The sequence below is a fragment of the Balearica regulorum genome, chromosome 6, assembly GCF_011004875.1.
Source record: "Balearica regulorum gibbericeps isolate bBalReg1 chromosome 6, bBalReg1.pri, whole genome shotgun sequence".
NCBI lineage: Eukaryota > Metazoa > Chordata > Aves > Gruiformes > Gruidae > Balearica > Balearica regulorum.
This window is the reverse complement of record NC_046189.1, coordinates 41,402,595-41,425,085: the sequence shown is the minus strand read 5'-3', so window position 1 is coordinate 41,425,085 and position 22,491 is coordinate 41,402,595. Positions and strand designations below refer to the sequence as shown.

General features: G+C 41.4%; 1 protein-coding gene across 10 annotated transcripts in view; it reads left to right on the top strand.

The window, feature by feature from the left end:
• The window catches only part of CACNB4 (calcium voltage-gated channel auxiliary subunit beta 4), a 111,378-nt gene that overhangs the window by 68,728 nt on the left and 20,159 nt on the right, over positions 1–22,491 (top strand). For 9 of the 10 annotated variants that reach the window (XR_012836208.1, XR_012836209.1, XM_075757356.1 and 6 more), the window contains 9 exons: positions 6,593–6,712; positions 7,065–7,187; positions 11,098–11,228; positions 13,564–13,640; positions 14,020–14,039; positions 14,153–14,233; positions 16,374–16,432; positions 20,406–20,515; positions 21,881–22,032. Coding sequence is in view for 8 of the 10 variants with exons in the window: in XM_075757356.1 (XP_075613471.1) it covers positions 6,593–6,712; positions 7,065–7,187; positions 11,098–11,228; positions 13,564–13,640; positions 14,020–14,039; positions 14,153–14,233; positions 16,374–16,432; positions 20,406–20,515; positions 21,881–22,032 (873 nt within the window). In the remaining 2 variants the exon portion in view is untranslated. Of the gene's footprint in view, positions 1–6,592; positions 6,713–7,064; positions 7,188–11,095; positions 11,229–13,563; positions 13,641–14,019; positions 14,040–14,152; positions 14,234–16,373; positions 16,433–20,405; positions 20,516–21,880; positions 22,033–22,491 lie in introns of those variants that run through there. The other variant, XM_075757362.1, reaches the window with a different exon arrangement.

Here is a 22,491-nt window from a genome sequence, read left to right as displayed (position 1 = left end):
CAGCAGAATCAATGTGGAACAAATCGCAACATAAGACAAGTTTCCCTATCTGTATATCCATCTGTGAATGTAAATTTTTCCTTTGCTAATTATTGCATAAGCTGCAGGCTTCCTGTGCAGCAGGGTTTCTGTGCATTAGCCCTCAGTGGGGATTTTGCTGGCTGTCCCCTCAGCTCGAAGAGACAGGAATGTGACAGGGAAGGCTGAATGCAAAAAACAGCGTGTAGGAGAAAGTCGTATTGTGCTTTACAAGGCCATGTTTGTCTGCTTTCCAATATAAACCAGCTAAACAATGATGAGCAATCTTGTTTTGTACAATACTGCTCTCTTAAACCTCTGTGGTGCTGTACGTTCGCTCACATGCTTGGATGTCTGTTAGAAAATTTTTAGTTGAGGTCCTGACCAGTTTAAAAGCATTGGAGTGACCTCTGGTCTGCTGCGTAGCCTCTGTGTTCAGCATCAGGACAGTATCTTGAGCATCTATGGGGCCTTTGCGTACAGGCAGGAGGTGAAACTGCCTTGAGCATCTGAAAACCTGTAGGGAAGCCTGAAGGTACAAAGTGGGATTCCTGTTACAGGGAGGAACTAAGAGGAGGCACAGGAGGAGAGACAGATGGGTGAGGACAGGATGGGACAGGGGTGATCTTTCTTCCCCTGGAGTATTTCATGCTGTCCCTAGCTCTGATATTATTCAAACTCCAGCAAAGCATTCAAAATAATTGGCTGCCTCGAGGTGCGCTAGCAGTCCTGATACTTTGTCATTTTACAGTGCTGTGGATTTTCAAAGTGAACTCTCTGTTATTGCAAAGACGTTTTTCATGTTCTCAGCCGACAGCAATGTGTGTGTCTGAACACAGATACTAGGGCTTTCCTCTTCAGTGGCATGTGTACTTTACTGAGCATAGTGATTGCCACGTGTGCTCAATGTCTGCTCATTGCTGGATAGAACGATGCGCTCAAAATGCCCGTAGCTAGTCCTTCTGTACAAGAAGGATGCCTACAATTCGACAATGCTGCCCCATTGTCTTGCTTAATGGATAAGGCAGGAGCTTTTTCTCTGAGCAGAGTATGTTTTCAGAAATGCTTTCTGGGTTGTGATGGACTCTCCAGCACCCTAAATCTTTTCAAAAGAGACTGCATGTCATCTGGCTTATTGGAGCTCCTAATGGATTGGTGCTTTAATTGCACAAGCTATATGACAGAGCATTACAAGTTATGGCTGGCTAGAGAGCAATTCAGATCTGTATATTTATGGCAGTTGGAAAAAAAAATTATTTGCTACTTCACTGAAGGTTTCTTTTTTTTTTTTTTTCCCCTTTCTGAAATCATAACAGCTAAAGGTTGATACCTTTTTCTGCTCTTTTCTTCAGCAAGCAGGAAGGCTGGACCTGGCTATCTGTTGTTTGTAGTGTCCAGGAAGAGGATGCATGTGAACTTTTCCTCCCTGAACAGGCCGGAGCATAGAAAAACCATGTTCGCTAGGAATATTTTGTTACTCTTTCCAGTCATCTAGCCACCTCCGCAGGTGTCTTTCAGCAATCTCAAGTGTAAGACCAGTCAGTGAGCAAGAGGGACTGATGATTTACAGTTACTTTGTAGTTGCTGAATAAACAGACCCACTGTTCTTGCTGCTTTACCCTTTTTCCCTAGCATTTTCTGGATTGCTTCAGACCCCAATGTTTTTATCAAAGCTGAATTGTACTAATTGATGAGAGAGGAAAATGAATGAGGGAGAAAATAAATAATAAATTGCAAGAAAAATTAATTCACAGAAGCCAAAAGTAAAAAGGCTGTGAAATACGAAACGAGTCTTTCATTGCCTTGAATAATATAATTATCTCGCAAAGCCTGTTTCCTTCAAATTGTCAGATCTGGTGTGCACTTGAACTCATTGCATATGCTCCCACTTCACAAAGTCCCTGTATCTCCCAGGGGGCTGTGAGGTTGAGGTTGGGTAACAGCAGGATAATTGATCCTTGAATATTATGTGCAAATGTGAAACTGTGGACATATGCAATATGCTCCAAATTATTAGCTTGCTGCTGTAAGCAATATGAAAATAAAGCAGTTAAAGGCTCTTTTTGATAAAGTTTTGGTGTACAGAAAAAGATGGGGAATGCCTTCTTTCCTCTTTCTTCTCCTTACTTCCCTAAGACCGCTGACATAATTTGGTTTTCATTGTGTGGTCAGGCAGTCAGTTGTCTTTTCACAGCTGTGATAGCAGCAAAGATGCATCACAGTATTTAGTATTATCACATCTATTGCAGTTTCAACAAATATGAGCTGTCAGTCCAGCACGTCATTGGACTTGGTTGCCTTACAGGCATGAGTGTTTGTGTTGGCTTGTTGCACAATATTCTGTAAATATTGCACAATATTGCTGTCAATATTCTGATCTTCAATCAAAAACTTTAAACAGAACTGAAAATTAAATACAAGTGATACTTTTGTCTGTGCACGATTTTAAAAAATAATCAAAAGCTGGACTTCTGAGGATAACAAGGGTTATTTTTAATTTATGGACTGCTTGTGTTATAGTTCCTGGAAGCATTAATCAGATTGAGTCCCACTTTGTGCGTAGAATTTGCTGCTGCCAAGAGTCCAGTGTAACTACAAATGCATCTTGGCTGGTGAACGTAGAGTGCAGAAATCGAGGGTGATGTTAACAGAAGCGTGAGATGACCGGAAGTCCACGAGATGGCTGTAAGGCTAAATGTGCGTACCCAATAGCACTGCGTAGCCCCCCCCAGCGTGGGGCAGTGATAGAGCTCAGAAAAGAAAACCTTAATCTTGATTGGTCTTCTGCTCTGACCAAACGTGGACGCTCGCGTTCCTTGGCTCGACAGTATGTTACAGAATGCCAATTTTCATTACTTTCCTTGGACTGCTTTTTCTGTCCACCTTGCTGCTATTTGCAGAATCATGGCTTGTTTTCAGTGTGATGCTGCAGTTCAGCATCACATGAGTCACAGTCCTGGGGCTGCATCTTTCAGATAAGCTACTTGCTGTTTGGCATAACTTGCCAGGGAAGGGATCATGTGGATGTGATTGTACCAATCCGTATCATTTGGCGTACAGGCAGCGATTAGCATTGAAGAGCAGCCTGGGGTAGCCTTGCAGTATCAGCTACTTTGGTTAAGACTACTTTGTTCTGACAGCATTAAATAGGTCAGTGCTCAAACCACTAAAAGTCAGTACGGGAAACTGCATCCAGCATCGGTATCTATTAAATTGCCTTACAGAGCTACACTGAATCATATCCAGAGGACTTGAATAAATAGATAGATAGGAGCCTGGGCACTTTCTGTTCACCGTTGCCCCATACAGATGATTTCTGCAGTCCACCTGCATGCATGATGCTGACATCTGTCCTGTCGGTGATGTGTTCTTGTTCTCATACACCTTTCAGTACATAGAAAATTAAGGGGGAAATAACATGGTCAGAGAGCACGTGGGTGAGGAACAGTGTCTGCTGCTCTCGATGACAGCAGTAGTGGCTTTGTCTCGGGCTTCAGGCATGCCAGGATGTGATGCATTCCTGTTGCAGTGTATCATGCCAGGTAGGACTAAGATTTTGGAAAGAAGCCCATTCCTATGGCAGTATATTATTTGTATTATGCCTTTTGATTTATATTTGGAGAGTGCAATTACTTTTCTTTCTTCCTTTCTGCTGCTGTTGAAACTTTGTTGTCTGTAAGTAAAAATGTGACGATCAGCAGCTCTAAAGCCTTTTGCGTCCTCAGAGTGTTTAGTGGACAATAAACGATAAGCTCTTCTTCTCTACCACAAAGTTGGTCTGTCTTTGCAACTCCTGGTCTGTTTGTTTGTGTTTTTTTCTTGTTACTTTGAACAATGTTGGCTGTGGTACAGAGGACAAGGTCTAATTTTAGAACTAGAATATTTGACCATGTAAATTCAGTCTCCCACTGATAGACTTCCCCTTCAGCTGCTGAACAGAGATGCAGGCTGGAACAGTAGACTTGGCGGGGGGTCTCCTGCTACCCATTTTAGCTAGGTGTAATGAGTTGGCATGCTTTGCGTTCTTTCTTTTGATCAGTGAAGAAATGTTCTTACACCTCTGTTGGTGATGCTTTTGGTAGCTGAAGTTTTAATCGTGCCCCTGAGCTGGGGAGAGAGGACTAACTGGCAGCCACTGAGCAGCCCAAGAGGTGTCTTTGGTGCACGCCTAGCCAAGTGCCGCAGCTGGTGAGTTCCTGGGTCTCTGCTACATCCCGAAGGAAGCAGAAGGAAGAGCAGCATGTCTAGCTTCCAAGCTAGGAAAAGCTGTGTTGCTGCCAGCAGCTAGTGCTAGTTCTAAGCCTGTAGATGTTAGACTGGTTCCAGCTCAGGAGCCCAAATGCCTGGGTCTCTGCAGACATCCAGCTGCTGAGAGGCATGCTGCCCCTTCCAGCTCCCCTCGGTGTGCGGGGCCCAGGGTGGCCAGCCAGCCTGGGAAGGAATTTTTCCGGTCTGTTAAAATCATAGGTGTGTGTTAGCTCATGTTATGTGAATCCTGTTCTCGACACAGAGGAAATCTGCCCTCCCTAGTGACAGTGCCACGCTTATGGCCAAGTTATGAGTATGTAACAAGAAGAGAGCATATGCTCGTCAGTGGTTCATTGCCAGCAGTCTTCTAATGGATATGTATTCACATCAATATTTAAGAATATGCTAGTTTACATGGAGAGTAAGAATACTGACTTGTATGGTAGATTACATAGAATATGTGTCCCTGTGCTGCAGGATATAAATCAATTTAAGGAAAAAAAATTGAAAGGCAAAATGCTGTAGAATGGCTCTTTTGGAACATGTATAGAGTTACAGATTTTGGAGCTCTATAGATGTAAATATATAGATATATATGTCTTCAATTAGTTGCTAGAAATGTGATGATGTAGAAATTATTTGTTACACTGGTTATATGATACAATACAGCATATGTAGTCCGTAGTCCAGCGCATTACTCCTTTCTCTTATTTAAAAACAGAAATAATGTCTCTTAGCAGTGGTCAGACGTTGCCATATATTCCTCCTACTGAGTACAGTCCTGGGGTCAGATGCTTCTGCAGCTCTGCATTATCCTGATCCTTTTGAAGTTCCTTTTTTTTTTTTTTATAGTGTTTTTGCCTAGTTATTTTTCCTAAGACATGCAAAATATGTGGGTTAAAAAGTTAGACCACAATGCAAACTATATGCAGCTCTTTACGCTAAACTTTATATACTGACTTTTATAGCAGCCCTTGCCAGCCCAGGTGAGCACTGTGATACAGAACCTGCGTGTCACCTGCAGCCGTGCAGAGCCCCAGGCTGGGGAGGGGGAAATGCAGACCTCCCCGTGCTGGGAGCAGCCTAACAACCCAAACATGAATTAGTCAAATGCTGTATTGAACAGAACGGGATTGTGCAAGGCTAGAGGCTGACTTAAGCAAAGGCCATTGTTCACCAGACAGGCGTATTAATTTATTAGTAAAAATTCCATTTGCTTGGGAAATGGCTCAGTAAGGGACAGATATTTCCCATTTGTCCTTTACCTTGGGTGGAAAGTTAAACCTTGACTTTAGGATTTTGAGATCTTCATAGGACTTTCCTCCTATAGTCATAATTTCCTTCACCTTTTGCGTGAATGCCCAGTTGTACACACTTCCATCAGCGATGCTGCTGGAAGTCTAGATTCCAGTCCTGGTCTTCCTAGGCTTCTGCGTCAAGTGTGCATTTGAGGTTTTGGAGCGGGGGATTGGTATTTCAGATTCATCATGAGTAAACATTTCCTTTACCTTACCTTACCTGGTTTGCAAGCTTAAACCCCCGTCTGTCAGTTGGCTTCAAGCAAACATGAAGATCAGCCATGTAGGATGCTGGAATCAGGTTGCTCTGTAAAAAGAAGAGAGGAGCCAGTGCATAGTTCAGATGTTGCCAGGCATCCTGAATAATGTCCCAGACAAAAACATCTAACTCTGGCAGTACCTTATTTCCTCCCTTACAGGCTGTTGCATTTTGCTTCTGCTTGTATGTGCTGTTTTCGTTTCATATCATTGTATAGCTTTTGTGTTGCCCCGTTGAGTAGCTTTTAATAGTGTGACTTTTGCCCCCTTTTTTTCCCTTGTGAAGCACAGAACAAAGCTTTGTGTGAGTGGCAGCCACAGCAGGGAAGGAAGTACTTACACAATAGTACTGTATTTACAGGGAGGGATGATTCTAACCAAGCTTTATAATACCGTAATTATATTTGATTTGACCTAGCCCTTGACAATCTTGAATCTAAGCTTGTCAAACAGGATTTAAATGTTATAAAGATTTCTAGACAGTGCCCACAACTGAGATATGTTTCACTGTGTCAGTAAGAAAGTAAAGAGATTCTTTCAAAGTAGAGAGGTTTTTCTTGGGATTTTTGTCTTTGGCTTAGTGCACCTGATTGGTAAAGCCAGGTTATTTCTCTGCTAAATTCTGCAGATTTTTTGTGCTAGCAACAATACATAAAACCCACTCAAAGAAATTAAGAAACAAATATTTTAAAAATATTTTATGAATCTGATTGGGGAGGGGGTTTCTATTTCTTACATATGTTTTCTTAGTGACACGAATTTAATTTCAGGGCTCAGCAGATTCGTACACAAGCAGACCCTCAGACTCTGATGTCTCTTTGGAAGAAGATAGGGAAGCAATCCGCCAAGAAAGAGAACAACAAGCAGCTATACAACTTGAAAGGGCAAAGGTGTGTTCTTTTCAACTTTAATACTAGCTAAGTTGTGTGTCATTTATCTTTTGCCTAGTGTTAAAATTCACACTGTTGGTTTATAAGATGATGCTATCTTTTGAAATAATTTGGCCATTGAGTGAAGTTATCTGCAGACAAGATATTTGGGGGAATACAGTATAAATATTCTCGTATAAATGGGGATCTTCTCTAATGAGCTGAACTCTGCTGGCTTATGTGAAATTATTAGGTCTGAATTTTTATTTATTTGGCAAATGTCCTCTGCTAGGTTTTGGGTAATTTGATACAACAAATCAATTCTTGGTTCAGAAAAGTTTCCACTGTTTGTGATGTGTGTTTCTATTTGTAGTCCAAACCAGTAGCATTTGCTGTTAAGACTAATGTGAGTTACTGTGGAGCTCTGGATGAAGATGTTCCTGTCCCAAGCACTGCCATCTCTTTTGATGCCAAGGACTTCCTACACATTAAAGAGGTAAAACCAAGTAGTAGTAAAAGGGACTGTAAAAGGGACTCTTTTTACATGTTGAGGACTATGGTTTGAACAGTCAGGGCTGAGCCATACCAGATTAAAAAGAGAACCAAGAGCTGAGTAGAGGCAGGAGAACACAGCGCGTCCATCTGATTACTGATGATGTGGTGGTACTTCAGACTTTTCAGAGTTCCAGCACCCTAGGGTGGTTATCTTGCACTTTTTTAACACTTGATGTTACCAATTGTTGTCGGATTTTCATGTCACAGGAAGGAAATAACATCTTGCTGTATTTTATATAGCCTTCAACATGGTAGATTCAGATTCTTTTCATCAAATGAAGTTTGTGATGGATCGGAGATTACATAATAGCAATTCTATTGATCAAAAAGTGGAGTAGCACCAGGTTACACCAGGTCTTCATAAAGCACCGGATAGGCTTGTAAGGGGGGAAATAAGACTTAGAATAATACAATTAAAAAAGAAAATATTCGAGAGGACAGATGCAAAAATAAGGAAAAAGGAAGGGGAATAAATGGACCCTGAGTATGACTTTGGTAGAGAAAAAGACATTTCACTGCATGTTGAGCATCATTTCTGCAATTTTTTTATCTGACGTGAGCCCTCCAAATTTGCATAAACCCCTGTTGCTTTGTAGATTTGTACATAGGCTTTCAGCTTGCAAAAACGTTTTTTCATCTCTGCATTCTGGGTTTATTTTAGGATATTCAGTACTCATTTGTCTCTTCCTTTGAACATGTGTCCACCATCACTTCAGAGAACAGATCTCCCTTAGACTGAGCACATTTAGAAGGAAAACACCTGCTTCTGCACCTAGGGGCAGAGATTGGTGGTAGAACAAGGGGGTTTGCTTGAAATTTTTTTCTCCCTGAGAAGGAGTAGGAGAGGCAGTTGATTCCCTTGTTACATTTTCTCAATTTGCTGTAAACAGATGGAAGTTTGATTTGGATTTTTTTGTTTGGGTTCTTTTTGTGTGTTTCTTTTTATTTAATATTTGTGTGGAACAAATAAAACCCTGCTGAGGAAGTGGAGCACTGTATCTGAATCTGCCTATCTCTGCATGCAGAATTGGTTGCCCCCAAGAACGTGTTCTGTTCTGTCTAGCACCACACCTGAACTCCCTTGATGTCCCTCGCCACCTTCTAACCCAGCTTCTCATCAGGAAAAGGTCCTTTGCTAGCACTCAGAGTTGTATGCAGACAGCACTCCAATCGCTTTCTCAGCTACCTTCCCCAACATTTTCCCATCCACGCCAGAAGTGTACCCTACCTGACATACTGCCTTTCTAGTGTACGCTGTCCTGTGTAACCATTCAGGTAACTCTGTGCATCACTATGGAAACAAGTATTTGATCATGGCTTTCCCAGGATGTGGCTACCTTTATTGTCAGGCCAGTGGTTGAATTTAACATTCTAAGCTCCTGTCGTGCTGCCCTGTACATTTTTCGAGAGAAGTGTCCCAAGTCCACGTTTTGGCATTCTTGGAGTTTTCTTCCAAGATATAAATGGCCAGGATCGCATTGCCACTGAACTGTCAGCCGTCAGGCTTACTGGTGTCTGTCAGCTCTGCTAAGGGTTTAGCATAGTTTCTTTGCTAAGGCTGAAACCTTCAGCTTGCCTGAAGCTGTGGCTGTAACTCAGTAGGATTCCGGGAATGGTTCCCCATGCTGGAGTCTGTAGCTGGATGGAAAAAGACTTTGCAGAATTTGTTTTTCAGTGATCTGGCAGGCTTGCTTGGACTAGAACAAGCATGGTTCCAGATTTCAGAATAACGCTAAACTAGGTAAGAAGTAAGGTCAGGCTGCTGACAGGATGAAACATCAGCAGTAACTGATGCGTTGCTATATTGAGAATGTGTCCTGTATGTCTCATCTGTCTCCTACAAGACTATACATTATGTGCTTACTTAAAAGATGAAGTGGCAACAATTACTGACAATGCAGAAGAACTCATGGGCATGGCAACCAATAGGAATGAACTGTAGTCCTCCCACATGCTGAATGTGGAGAATAACATATGGGAGGTAATGACCTAATGCAAATAGCCCTGCGTTCCTTGCTGCATCGTTATCATTTGTATTGTTCAGATATTCTCAGCGTAACGCTGATTCTGATCTCATGTCTAGAGGCATCACTCAGAGGTCCGTGACCTGCTAATGGAAGAAAGATTCCCATGTTCAAGCTGTACATTTAGAAGCAAAATAGAATGGGTAATGCTTATGGGACTCAGGTTTTACACTGGTTCAAATCCATTGATTGATTTCTCTGCTTTACCACAGCAGAATGCTAGATCCTGAGCTGTCTATTTTAAAGAATGTAAATAGTTCTGTCAACTGAAGCAGAAGCAAGGTATTTATAAGCTTTGCTTACTGACATTGTCTGAATCAGGGTCATAACAGCATGAAGAATAGATACTTAAAAAGTTGAAATGATAAAATAATGGAACCTCTTGCATAAATAACAGCTATATGAAGAGGACAGGTTTTCAAAATAAGGGCATAAGGATTGCATTTCCCTTAGCTGTATATGCTAATGTTTGTGTGTATGTATGGGTAATAAAAAAGCTAATTTATTTTTCAAAGATGTTGAGGCTCTGTATGTTTCAGAGACTTCAGTTAGGCACTGTTGTACCTTCGACAAGTAGGACATGGTATTCATGTGTTTCTGCAGGAACTTCAGACTTCAGAATATGCAGCCAAGAGAACTGATCATTTTTAAGAGGAGGTTTCTGTGATAACTTTTTCCTCAAGGCTCGCAAACAGAATTGGTACACTCGTGCTGGTTTTAATTACTTGAAGGTCTGTTGTGAAAAGTAATGTTTCGTTTGAACACCAAAGTACCTAATGAAGCATAGCAGAGTATAAGGTTTTAGATATTTTTCTTCAAAAGCTGGTAGCCAGCTACACCAAATCCTTTTCCACTATGATATCCACTAGGATATCACTTTTCATCTCTCCATCATTAAAGTTAGGCCAGACATTCAATAATGCAGAAAAATGTACGTTACTAAAGGTTAATGACAAAATTAAATTTTATACATTCAGGTATATATTAAAGTTTCTTCCTGAAGGTGAATTTTTCTTCAACTGTCATCAGTTTAAAACCATATGCCTCCAAAGAGTTTGGCTACTTCTAGGCAGTGGCACTATAAAAGCCTTATTTGTAGAGAGGTGTCACAGCTTTGGTTAGAGCTCCACCATAGCATTAACCAGGTACAGGTTTAGTTCATTGCTGGAGCTGATAAGTTTTCTGTGTTGTCTTGGGTAAGTTGGTCTGTCTTTATTTCAGTTTCTAGAATGGTGTTTGTAGAGCCATTCCACCACACAGGGCTTTTGCAAAGGGATAACATGTTAATCACATCTGTGCAAGTACCTGGAAAGGAGGAAGGAAAAATGGTGGTGTCAGCGGCGGTGGTGATCTTCGGTGTAGACCATTAAATTTTACAAGGAACCAATAACGATGGTTTTGATGGTGATCTGAGGATATTATTTTTATGTTTGACTGCTTTACGTGGCTGCTGTGAGGTAGCTTGGTGGCCTCGGTTCACCAGAAAGTGGTTTTGCTCATTAAATCACCATCACTGAGCACCTTAGTTGGTGACATCAGAGGAGAAGTCACAGCAGGATGTGTTGGGGCAGTTAAGAGATAAGCCAGTACTGCCACAGATAACGCCGCTTTCAATTCTCCAGCTGCAAAGACGACATCAACCTTGCAAATACTGCCTAGCACCTTCTAACTTCATTTAAATTCACACAAATTGTCCAGCTTTCAGACTTCAGTGTGACAGTCTGGTGTTGTTGACCAGTATGGAGTCAAGGATTGTGAATAACAAAATAAGGGGGTTTTGGACATGGAGCCCTTTGAACTGAAGCCAATAACCTTTCTGTGTTCCAGAAATATAATAATGACTGGTGGATAGGAAGGCTGGTGAAGGAGGGCTGTGAAATTGGCTTTATTCCAAGCCCGCTTAGACTGGAGAATATCCGCATTCAACAGGAGCAGAAGAGAGGGCGTTTCCATGGAGGGTGAGAATGCTGTAACCTTTTAAAATAATTTAAAATTATTTCTGACACCGGACAATATTTTCAAAGGTCACTTGATTCTTTTTTTTATTGCAGTGCATTTGGATGAGTGTTTGATTTGGGATTCCAAATGAAAATACATATTTGCAGAGAATAGACGTGTTAGATATTGACGATGAGAAGCAAGAAAAAAATGTGCATTGACTTTCGGAAAGATCAGTTGTACAGTATAAGTGGTAGCAACAGAAATTTCCAAAGGGCTAGAGAGTTTTAAGTCCCCATGGGTTTAAGTCAACTTGTTGCTCAAAAGCTGCTGGATTTTTTTTCCTAACTAACTGCTGTGTTCTTAAGGTTGTGGGGTTTTTCCTTTCTTTTTTTCTTTCTCTCCATTTTGGCCAAAACCAGACTTTTCAAACTTTATAGAGATGAGCTTTGTCGTTCAGTGTCCTTTATTCTTCATCTTCCAGCCTGACCATTCTGTGTCTTCATGCTGCTAGAGCTGGAGATTGCAAGTCCCTGAAAAATATAAACTTGGTTGCAGGTCTAGCAAGTAAAACAGTTTTCTCATAATCTCAGTTCAGACACTGAAGTCTGTCTTCTATTGGCTGAATACGCAATATACTTTTTACTTTTTTTTTTTAATTACTACTAGCATATTATTCCCACTAATTGAAAATGGAATTTAAATGTTCACACAGATAACAAGGAGAACAAAACCTTTAGTACTGCAGAGTAAGAGACGTGAGCGAATTGAATCTGGACCTAATAGATAGCAGTAAGAGGAGCATAATTTAGCCTGTATAGTACTGTCAGGGAGTTGGCATACTAATATACTTAATCAAGGTCAGGAATCATTTCAAGTATAAACCATCTGGGGAAATGTTTTTAGAATGATTTAACAGCATTAACAGTGCTTTTTCCAAATTGCTTTTATAATTTTTGAAATGGCTTTAGAGGAAGCCAGTGTATTGCAATATACAGAAAAAAGATTATCTAATTCAGAGAGATGGACGCTAACAGAGTTTTTGGGATACTGTTTCAGATACAGCGTATTAGAAAAACGCTCTGCTTGTGTGAAAGGGCATGACTCCACCAAATCACCAATTCTTGCAAAGATTTTGTCTAATCTCTCCTATGGAGAATAGTAGGAATAAAATCAAGTATGAAGGAGACAGGGGAAATACTGTAAAGGATATCTATTAAGATTTGAAGTAGTCTACACTAACGCTCTTGGATTTGTATGATAAAATAGTTAATCTTTGAGCACCTTTGTTAGATATAGCCATATAGGATCTGTACCTTAAAATTTCTTTGAAAGCTGAGACTAGCTGTGATACTAAGACTCTATGGGATGAAGAAGAATTCTAGTTTTGTCTCAGTAAGGCAGTGAAAAGTCATCTATTAAAGAGGGTTTCTAGACTCCAGTATATGTTCGCAAAGGATTTGCCGAGTCCAGGAGTGAACGGTCCCCGCTCTGGAGAGTATATGGCAAGAACGCAGGGACAAACTGGGACTCGTATCCTCTTGCTGGTCAGTGTGTATGCAATGAGAAATACTAAATACTGTGCTAAAGACATGGATTGTACCATGGGAATATGTCACCTGCAGTAATCGGATTGCTTCAACAGTTCTCTGCTTTCCTTCCCTCCTCGCATCTCCTCCTCAGCTGCTTGTGCAATGAGCTGAATTAGGGCTGATTCACCTCAACCTCTTCCCCTCCCCAAACTAGTTTCCTGTCCCAGTCTGCTGTGGATTTGCTGCACAAGCAGTTGTGCTGGGTGCCTCGCGCAAGGGCAGAGCTGCCTGCCTGGAAGCAGGCAGGTACAGTGAATGGAAGAAGGAGCTACTTAAACCACTGGTGCTACACACCGAAAACTATTTAAACCACCAGTTAAGATCCCAGCCGTCTGGAGAGATGTGTCTGGCTAGCCATGTGTGCTGGTAGAGAGACCCAGCAAGACAGAGGAGTGCTGGGTGGGGGATCTCATGCAGAGCTGGGCTGTGTGCTGAGTTTAGCAGATTTCTATGACCAGAGCTGCTGTGTTTCCCGGCCTGCGGGCAGATCACAGAAAAGCTTTGCTCAGTCTGTACTGGAGCCTGCTCTCTCCTTGTAGTCCGTACGCAGCACTTCAGATGTGGAGGTCTACTTAATTACAGGAGCTTTGGATTCCCCGTGCCCCTGCCTGTTACTCTTCACCTCTTACTGCAGCTTTCTTGCAGGATGAATGTAGGTGAAGGCTCTCCTTTATGGGGCAATTTCTCACAGCTGCTGCCTAAAACCTGACACGTTTACATCTCTGGGCACTTGGTGTTAATGGGGTTTTTTCTGATACTGTAGGAAATCGAGTGGAAATTCTTCTTCAAGTCTTGGAGAAATGGTTTCTGGCACATTTCGAGCCACACCCACTTCCACGGGTAAGACAGAATTTTATTTAAGGAACCTCTTGCTATTTCTAATACTTCTATTTTAAAAACCATATATGAAAAATGCAGGTTCCCCCCCTTTGCTGACTTATTAAGGTATTTTACAGAAAAGTGCTTGCGTGTGGAGGTGGAGAAAGACATCTATATGTAGACATGCAGTAGCTGCTAAGGGACTGGGAAAAAAATCTCGGGAAAAGTGGCAGCTGCCCCAGAATGGAATGAGTGATCAGTTTAAGCAGGGCTGACCAAAAGGGAGGTGCACTGAGAGAAATTGAAAGTGCATTGACAAAGGGATTTTTGTTTGCAAGTGTTGTGGTTGTTATACACAGTGTGTTATTTTTTATAACGAAGTTCTCATTTGGTCTTTTAGCAAAACAGAAACAAAAAGTGGTAAGTAGTACTTTTGTTTCCATTTTCTTTTATTTAATTCTAATACATAATTCCCAGAATTTTCATATGGATTGTCTGTGGTTAATGATCTGAAGGGTTGTTTTTTCTTCTAGACAGAACATGTTCCCCCATATGATGTAGTTCCTTCAATGAGACCTGTTGTCTTGGTGGGTCCATCACTGAAAGGCTATGAGGTATGTGTTCCTGGTATTTACAATTAGTTAGTATTTTTGTATCTATAAGCTTCCTTAGTATATTCAGTGTGTGTGATCCAGTGCAACTGTTTTATGATAAAGTGGTCTTAGCTTAAATAATTGTCAAAAACGTAATACAAGAACTAAGAGCATAGTTAGTGGTTTGCACCGTTTGGGTGAGGTACCACGGAATTGTTTTCTGCCTTGCAAGAGCGTCTGTTACTTGTGATGTCTCAGCTGAAGGGTAGGTAACATAAGTACACTGGCACTCTCTTTGCCCTTTTACTGCTTCAAACACAGTGCACATCCCTGATTTTCAGTACAGTTATTCTTGATTAAATCAAGTAAGCAAAAGAGAATTGTGTCCACTACAAGAAGAAGTTGGAGCAGTCGAATTAACTAGCTAGACTTCTGTAGATGTGTAAAATTTTAGTCAAACTAGCTTGCTTCAAACTTGATTAGCAAAAATTTTGAAGAAGCTTCCCCATTGTTCTCCTTTTTTCACTTATAAAAGCTTTAAATCTTCCCATGAAACTCTGTGTTGGCAAATGTGAAGTAGCTGGACTACTGCAGCGTATCCAGTTTTGTTCTCCAGCTCCTGAAACTGAATTTGGGAACCAACGATTATTATTTCAGTATGTTTTCTTGACGTTTATTTTTTTTAAGATTATTAGTATACTGAAATAGATATGTAAAGAAACCTTTAACACTTCTAAATTATTTGCCTGTGTTCAGGGTGGAAGTAGGTATGACAACATGCACAGATAAGCAGGACACCCATTTTTCAAGACTGCTGCAGATTCAAATGAGCATTTAACACGTGTTAAACGAGCACAGGCTTTTAGCAGGGCATTTTGGTGAACTTAACCATCTGTTAAGTCTTTTGCTGAATTAGGAGCTAAATGAACATGAACATAAAATCACTTCATTTAGCTTAATGTTGTTAGTATTTTATAGGATATTATTAAACATATTGGAATGGTTCTTTTTGGAAGATTACAAGATGGTACCATTATTAGCATAATGCAGTGTTCTTGCATTGTGGGGTTTTTTGTAAGAATGATTGAAAATGTAGTTTAGCAAAGCAGGAAGTAGGTACTTCATGTTCTACTCTCTGCCTTTTCATTCTATGGTGACGTTTCTTGACAGGGTAAATTTCATCCATTGACTTTCATGGTGCCGCACCACAGATTAATTTCCCTAGGGACTATCTAATTCAGAGAGGATAGAGGCTTTTTGTTAATACATACCTCTAAATATGCCACCCCACCTTTGTTTAAGAAAATAATACTAAAAGTGACATCCTGAACATATAAAGATGTATAAATGGTAATGCAGTTACAATATTAATTCCAGTTACAAATAATGGTCTACATAACAGAAACTCATTGATTGTACTTTGCAACCTACATGAGAAAATTCTTTTGACTGGGGGGGGGGGGGGGGTTCTGACTAAATTCTGTAAGAACCGTTTTGAAAGACAACCTAGGAGAAATAAACTGCCAGAGGCCTGGGGGCTTTGATTAAGTTGCTGTCTGGACTGGCAGATAATAGGTGTCAGCCTGAGTTGTCCTCAAAAGGACAAGGAGCTCACTCAATAAAGTAGATGACAGCTGTTGAGGCTGAGCTTCTCTCAGTTCTTTCCTTTGTACAGCAATGGAAACATTTATTTTCTGTTTGTAGGCCTCTCTGAAAATAGTTGTTCTATTCAAACAGTCGTCCAACACGATAAATCTTGTCTCTGAAATTTTAAACCAGTTCTAATAATGTTACTGTAGGACAAAACCAAATGATCTATTCAACCTGCATAGTCCCATATGCTTCCGACATGTTCTGAAGCCTGTTGGGAATGGTACTGGAAGGTTGGTGAGGTGTGCTCTGAATCCTCAGTGCACGTCAAGACAAGAGCAGAGTGGCAGCTCTCACATCCTCCGTTCTGCATTTTGGAGACTGAGTCAGAAAACTTGCAAGTATTTATTACAAAGCGTGCTGCCAAGAGCATGAAAATTAAATGATTGCTACCTGTAAAAGGTATTGATTGTTGGCAGTATCCTTACCTTCTACTTACCTCTTTTCTTACTTTTGACTTATTTTTCTCCCTGTCAATCTTCCCTGTTCAATCTTCCTCACCTCTGCAAAGGTGACAGACATGATGCAGAAAGCTCTCTTTGACTTCCTGAAGCACAGGTTTGATGGGAGGTGAGAAATACTGTCCTTTTCTTGCTTTTTTCCCCCATGTGTTACTAACATTTTAGTGATTTTTTTGTTTGTTTTGTTTTGTTTAATGCAAGACGATTGATGCATGTTTGAAACTGATTTACCGGCTTTGTATCAACACTGAAATGCAGCCAGCTGTGGGATGGCACACATCTAGCGTATGACTAGAAGTGCATGTATCTTCGTATCTGCTATGTCTGTAGTAGGATTTCTTGAATTTAATAGCATAATTCTGCCTCAATATCTTACCAGGCTGAAGTTACAGGAGAAATTTAGATGGAAGTTGACTGGGGCACATGGAAAGTGTCAAAGTATCTTTAAAGATGGCATTACCAGGCTCAGGTTTTTAACGTTGCCCTGGGAAGCAGGCTGTGCCCCTTGCTCAGCCGGGAATTGGAGGGAACGGAGCCACCCAGTGAACAGTCCTTTCAGCAGAGCCCAGCTCCTGACTCGCTGCTGGTCGTCGTCCCTTCGGAGCTCCCGAGCCGCTGCTCTGCAGCCTGAGCGACTGCATGTTGGATGAATTGAACTGAGCTGATTGCTTCCCCCCCCCCCGCCCCCCCTCAAAGAGCTGTCCAGTTACTTTTGTGGGTGAAAAAGTTTGGAAAGCATGACTGATTGCATGTAAAAGTACAGGTTTATTCACAATCCTTTGGGGATAGCAAAATTTCTTAACCACTGGATACAAAAGTGTGTACTGCTGGACCAGCTCAGCCAGCCGCTGAAGTGCGCAGACCCCGAGTAATAACTGCCTCTTGATTTTATGTTGAAACTAGGTGCATTCCAGCACCTTTTGTGAAGCTCCAAGCTCCTTTACAGCAGGGTGTTCTCTAAATAAAACTAATCACACCCTAGCCCTGAAATAAGTATCAGAAACAGCAGATTTCAACAGGGTACAGTAACGGTGCTTCAGACCAACACCTAAGAAAAATCAACTCTTAAATATTCTCAGTAGTCAAAAATACTTAAAAAGGCAGTTTGAAGAAGAAAATGCTGAGAACTAAAATACAGAAAAAAGTGTGTTAGAACTTCAGAAATTGTAAGGAGGGTTTGTCTTGTTCAGCCGGACCACAGAGAGTATTTCCTGATAAGCTGTGAGAAGGCTCATTTGGATTTCTTTGCTAGGAACATAGGCTTGGTCCGTGGCATCTCTTCCTTTCCTCTGGAGCTCTTCAGTAGTTGTAGGTGTCTGCTACATCTTTGGGATGTTCTGCCCTTCCTTCCTCCTAGTTTGTTCAGTCTATTCTAACCGTGAAAAGGAGCTTATACTGTGCTAGCTAGTCCGTAACAGTAAGGTTTGAAAATAGCTAAAACATTGGCACTAGGACAGTGGAAATAATAGTGTCTGTTGTTTAGAAAAGGTGGAGTAGGATTTATGGTCAAGGTACCTTTGGGGTGCAGTGAGGAGATGACGATGCTGAACTAACCCATGAACGACTTAAAGCGTTTAATGATCAACTTCTGTGCAGAATAGCTCATCTCCTCCTCTATTTTTAATTGCCCAGCTCAAGTGATTTTAGCAGATTCTACAAACATAGTGATTGATTTAAAACCTGACAGATGAAGCACTGTACGTGGCAGCCTGCAGTTAAATTTGTCATTTTTCTGAGCTGTTCATGCATCCCGTCAGTGCCTCCTCTCCCCGCTCCTGAGCGGTGTGAGTGCTCTGGTTCCTCTGCAGCTCATCGCATGAGCTCCGGTGCCCATTTGCATGAGGTGTAGGTACAGAACTGCAGCGTATGTTCTCTTCCAGCTGTTGGCATGTGCCTGTCAGCTCTGCATATGCCGGTGGTAACTGAGAGTCATTGTTTTCGGTAGGAAACCATGGCAACGGGAAGTGATAAGTCATCTCCAGTTGCCACGACGTGATTGCTCTGAATATATCCTTTATGAGGTATATTTTTATAGCCTCTGTGAGAATGTACTCAGCAGAGGCCAGATCCAGGAAGATCAGCAGTGCCTAAATACAGAGAAGAAAATGTAAAGCACGTTTAGATGCACCCATTTAGGGGGCTTAATCTGATGGGAGGCAGGGCTGTTCCTTGCCTTGCTCTTCTGTCTTTTCCCCCACCATGCCCTTGGTCTGCACAGAGGGGCAAAAGGGACAGATTTTGCCTGGGGTGAGGTGGGGGTTTTGTTGTGTTTTTTTTTTAAATCCTCTTGCCGTTATTAGCAGTATTGACAACTAGATCAGGTAGAAGTATGGAATTTCAGCATTGAAAAAAATGAAGTGCCACAAGCAAGCTGATACAATTGCCTTTAGCTCTGAGTAACTTTAGAAAAATGAATTGAATTCCTTTTCAGGCACCTCAACTGCTTCTTGGTCCTCCTGCCAACTTTCATGGCTTTGCAGTCTTTCTCCTCCCCCCTTTTCTTTTCCTTTCTTTTCAGCCCAATTTTGTGGCAGGTCCACGTTACCAAGAAAGGAAATGACTATCCAAGGAGGAGCTTTTCAAAAGACTTCAGTAAGACTTGAACTAGCAGGACTTCTTCTCTCCCTCTTATCCATTTGGCTTCTGTCAGCTCCTTCTTTTGTAACTGCAAGATGCTCTTCTGGCCAGTGAACTAAAGCCTCTGGCCGGAGGGCTGTGTTGTGCAGGCCTGCTGAAAGGAAGCTGCTAAAGCTTGGCTGCCACAAGGCATTCAGGGAATGGCTGCTGCAGAGGCTCTAAATCATCGTCTTCTAAATGCATTGTGTTTAACCACTGTTGCATAGACCAAGCCTGACTCTATACACCACGTAAACAAAACATAGCAAAGGCACATCTTTTTCTTAACATCCTTCAGCAACAGTGATGCTTAGGATTACTTCTTACTGAGGAAGAATGAAACGCTTCTTATATCTGGCACAGTAGGTGAGCATTTGTGGTCCGTCCTCTTATGCGTGTCTCTGATTCCAGCAGAGATCTAGGGGCTCCCTGAGCCAGAGGTGCGATCTGGACCACCGTGTTTTATCATCACCTCTGGACTCACGATCCATTAATTTATCCCATTTCTTTTTTAAACTTATTTATACTTCTGGTCTCTACTGTAGTTTCTGGCAATACATTTATTTTTGTATTATGTAGAAAAATACTTGCACTTCTTTTTAACCCTCCATCTGATAATTTCACTTAGAGCTGTATAAATCTTACATTCTATGGAATAGCTGCTAGTCATTTCCAGCTCGCTTTCTTTTCATTATTCATGGCTCTTTGGCTCATCGCAGTCCTCCTAAATGGATTTTACGTTAAGTGATTGCGTGGTCTTTGTTTTATAACCTTTTGTCTCTTGTCAGCTCACTGACAGACCAGGTACAAAAATCACCTTCCTTAAGTTACAGAGGAGGCTCCAGCCATACAGACAGCTGTGGCTCAACTTGCTTTTCTCCTGTTCAAGCATGAGCCGAGTCACTTAGCCCGTCGGCACAGCTCCCTGGCCGGAAAGGAGAGTGCATGTTGGAGGACCAGTCTCCCAAAGCGAGCAGCTCTGCTCAGGGACAGGCACTCAGCTACCAGTGACGTGGTCCGCTCCAATGTCCAAACACGGCCCTTCCTTACCTCTCAGCAGTGTCAGGTTTAATCAGTGGTTTAACTATCTGGAAGATAAGTGCTGTTACTGTTACGACTCTGTTGTTCCATATGTCCTAAGACTCACAAAACTTGGAGTATTTATGGTACTGTGTAACTTTGTGTAGGAGATGACTTGGGGAGGACAAAAGTTACTTAATACATTAAGTAGAATAGCAGAAACTATATGCCAGAGTCTGCAGTAGTGTAGGGAATAGAAAATACTTTAGTTATGCAGCATTTCTCTTTAGTTGATCTTTAATGATGACATTACTCAGCTATAAAACATGCCTGAGTGATATTTTATTGTATTTGCACTTTGGAATGGAATGTAGCTGTAAATCATGCACAGTGTGCTGAAAGTTTGACTACTGTGTTTTTCTTCTGTCCTGTGTTCTTACTCATAGGATATCAATAACTAGAGTGACAGCTGACATTTCTCTTGCTAAGAGGTCTGTTCTAAATAATCCGAGCAAGAGGGCAATAATTGAGCGGTCAAATACAAGATCCAGTTTAGGTAAGACATTGGCACAGATGTAATTTTGAACATGGTTACGTACTGGAGGAAAGCGACAGGATTTCAGCCTTCAAGACATCGTCAGTTCTGCAATTTTAAATGTCTCTGCAGCATTGTAATGTATAATTCTGAATTTCACATACTCCAATGGGAGACAAATTTTGCCTGACTGAGGAGCAGCAACAGAGCACAACGTACTACGTTAGCCTCGCAGTCAGCAATTACCTGGGCTACAGCAAGCAGTAGTATAGCTGTTATTTGCAAAAGATGAGTTTAGGGGCTTGCAGTCAGAAAACAGGTTCAGTGCTGTCTCCTCCCAAGGTGAGTTGGCGTCACAGCTCCCTCTTCTCAGCCCTGTGCTTCTAATTCCACACCACCAGGTGCTGGAGCGGTTTCACCTTGCCTGGCCAAGAAGGAAACACATTCTTGTTCCTGACCCTGGGACTGGGTTTGTATTTTATGCTGAACCACTACAGCTTGATTTTTCCTGTCCAGCCATGAGAGCAGAGACTGGGGTCTGGGTCTTCCCACTCTCTCCTCACAGTGTTGTACTGCTGAGTTACACTGGCCTGGTGAATTTTTATTTCTTTCACAAGAGTGGGAATTTGTATGTAGTGGCTTTCAGTCTTCTTAGGAAGAAGCCCACATACAGCTCTGTTGTACTTCGGTGGTATAACTTACAGGTTTCAGTTTGCACTAAGCTTATCTATTTAAAATTCATCACGTGCATGCGCATGATTAAGAAGGATCAGAACAATGAATATCAGAAATACAATTTAGATGGAAATAAATTTCTCCTTTTTCTTCAGACAAAAGTGCTTTGGTGTGAACATTGCTATTAGTGTCGTCTTAAATGATATCCCATCAATTATTTATCATAAACAAATTTTTGTGGTTATAGAATTAGGAGGTCACAGTTCTGCTTTTCATACAGACTCTTGTTTAAGTTAAATCAGAATTGCAATCTACGAACAAAAAAGTTTTAAGAAATATCAATACATCACTTGCTGTCTGAAATAAAAAAATCTTATGACTCCTAAGCTATTTAGCAGATTTAGAAAATATGCTTAAGTCTATTTTGAGTTAATAGAAACATGCATATAATTGTACCCAATGTTTAACTATGCGGATATTATAAATTAACATAATATGTATGTATTTTCAGGCAACAGAATTATCTCCAAGGTAGTATTTATTTTTAAAATTGCCTTGAGTAATAGGTTATTTTATGGAAGTTACATTAATTAACATAAGGAGTTCGTATACTGAATGCATACAGTCCATGAAAATAAATGAGTGATGATATTTTTGTCTAAGTAATGCTGGGGTTGAATGGCTTTCACCTGTTCTGTTTTCCTTTACTAGCTGAAGTACAGAGTGAAATTGAAAGAATCTTTGAGCTGGCAAGGTCCTTACAACTGGTTGTCCTAGATGCAGACACAATCAATCACCCTGCACAACTTATCAAGACATCTTTAGCACCAATTATTGTCCATGTTAAAGTGTCTTCTCCAAAGGTAACGTATCTCATCCTTAAAATCTGTGCCTTTGAGAGGGCAGCGTGGGGGTGAGCAGTGTGGTATCTGCAGCTGGAGAAATTAGGGATGAGATGAAGAGAAAAAAAGTGAAATTTTTAGATCAAGGGCTTGACAAGGGGATGTCTGATGCAATTTCTTTTTTCTGCCCTAAACTTTATCCTAGCCTTATGCTGAACCTTAGACGAGGCACCCACGTTTCAGTAGACGAAAAGATTCCTGAGGAGCTTTCCGTAGCTCTCCGTTCCCCTTGGCAGTTGGTCCCTTTGCAGCCCCGGGGCCCCAATGCAGCTGTAGTTCTGGTTGTTCCTCTGCAAGCCCTAACCTCAGGCTGAGGTTCAGAGAAGACACCCAGCCCTTTGCCCGCTTCCTGGGTAGTTAATGATGGTTGCCTGTCTGCTTTTGTCTGTGGCTCCCACCTGGGCGCGTTGATACGCCATC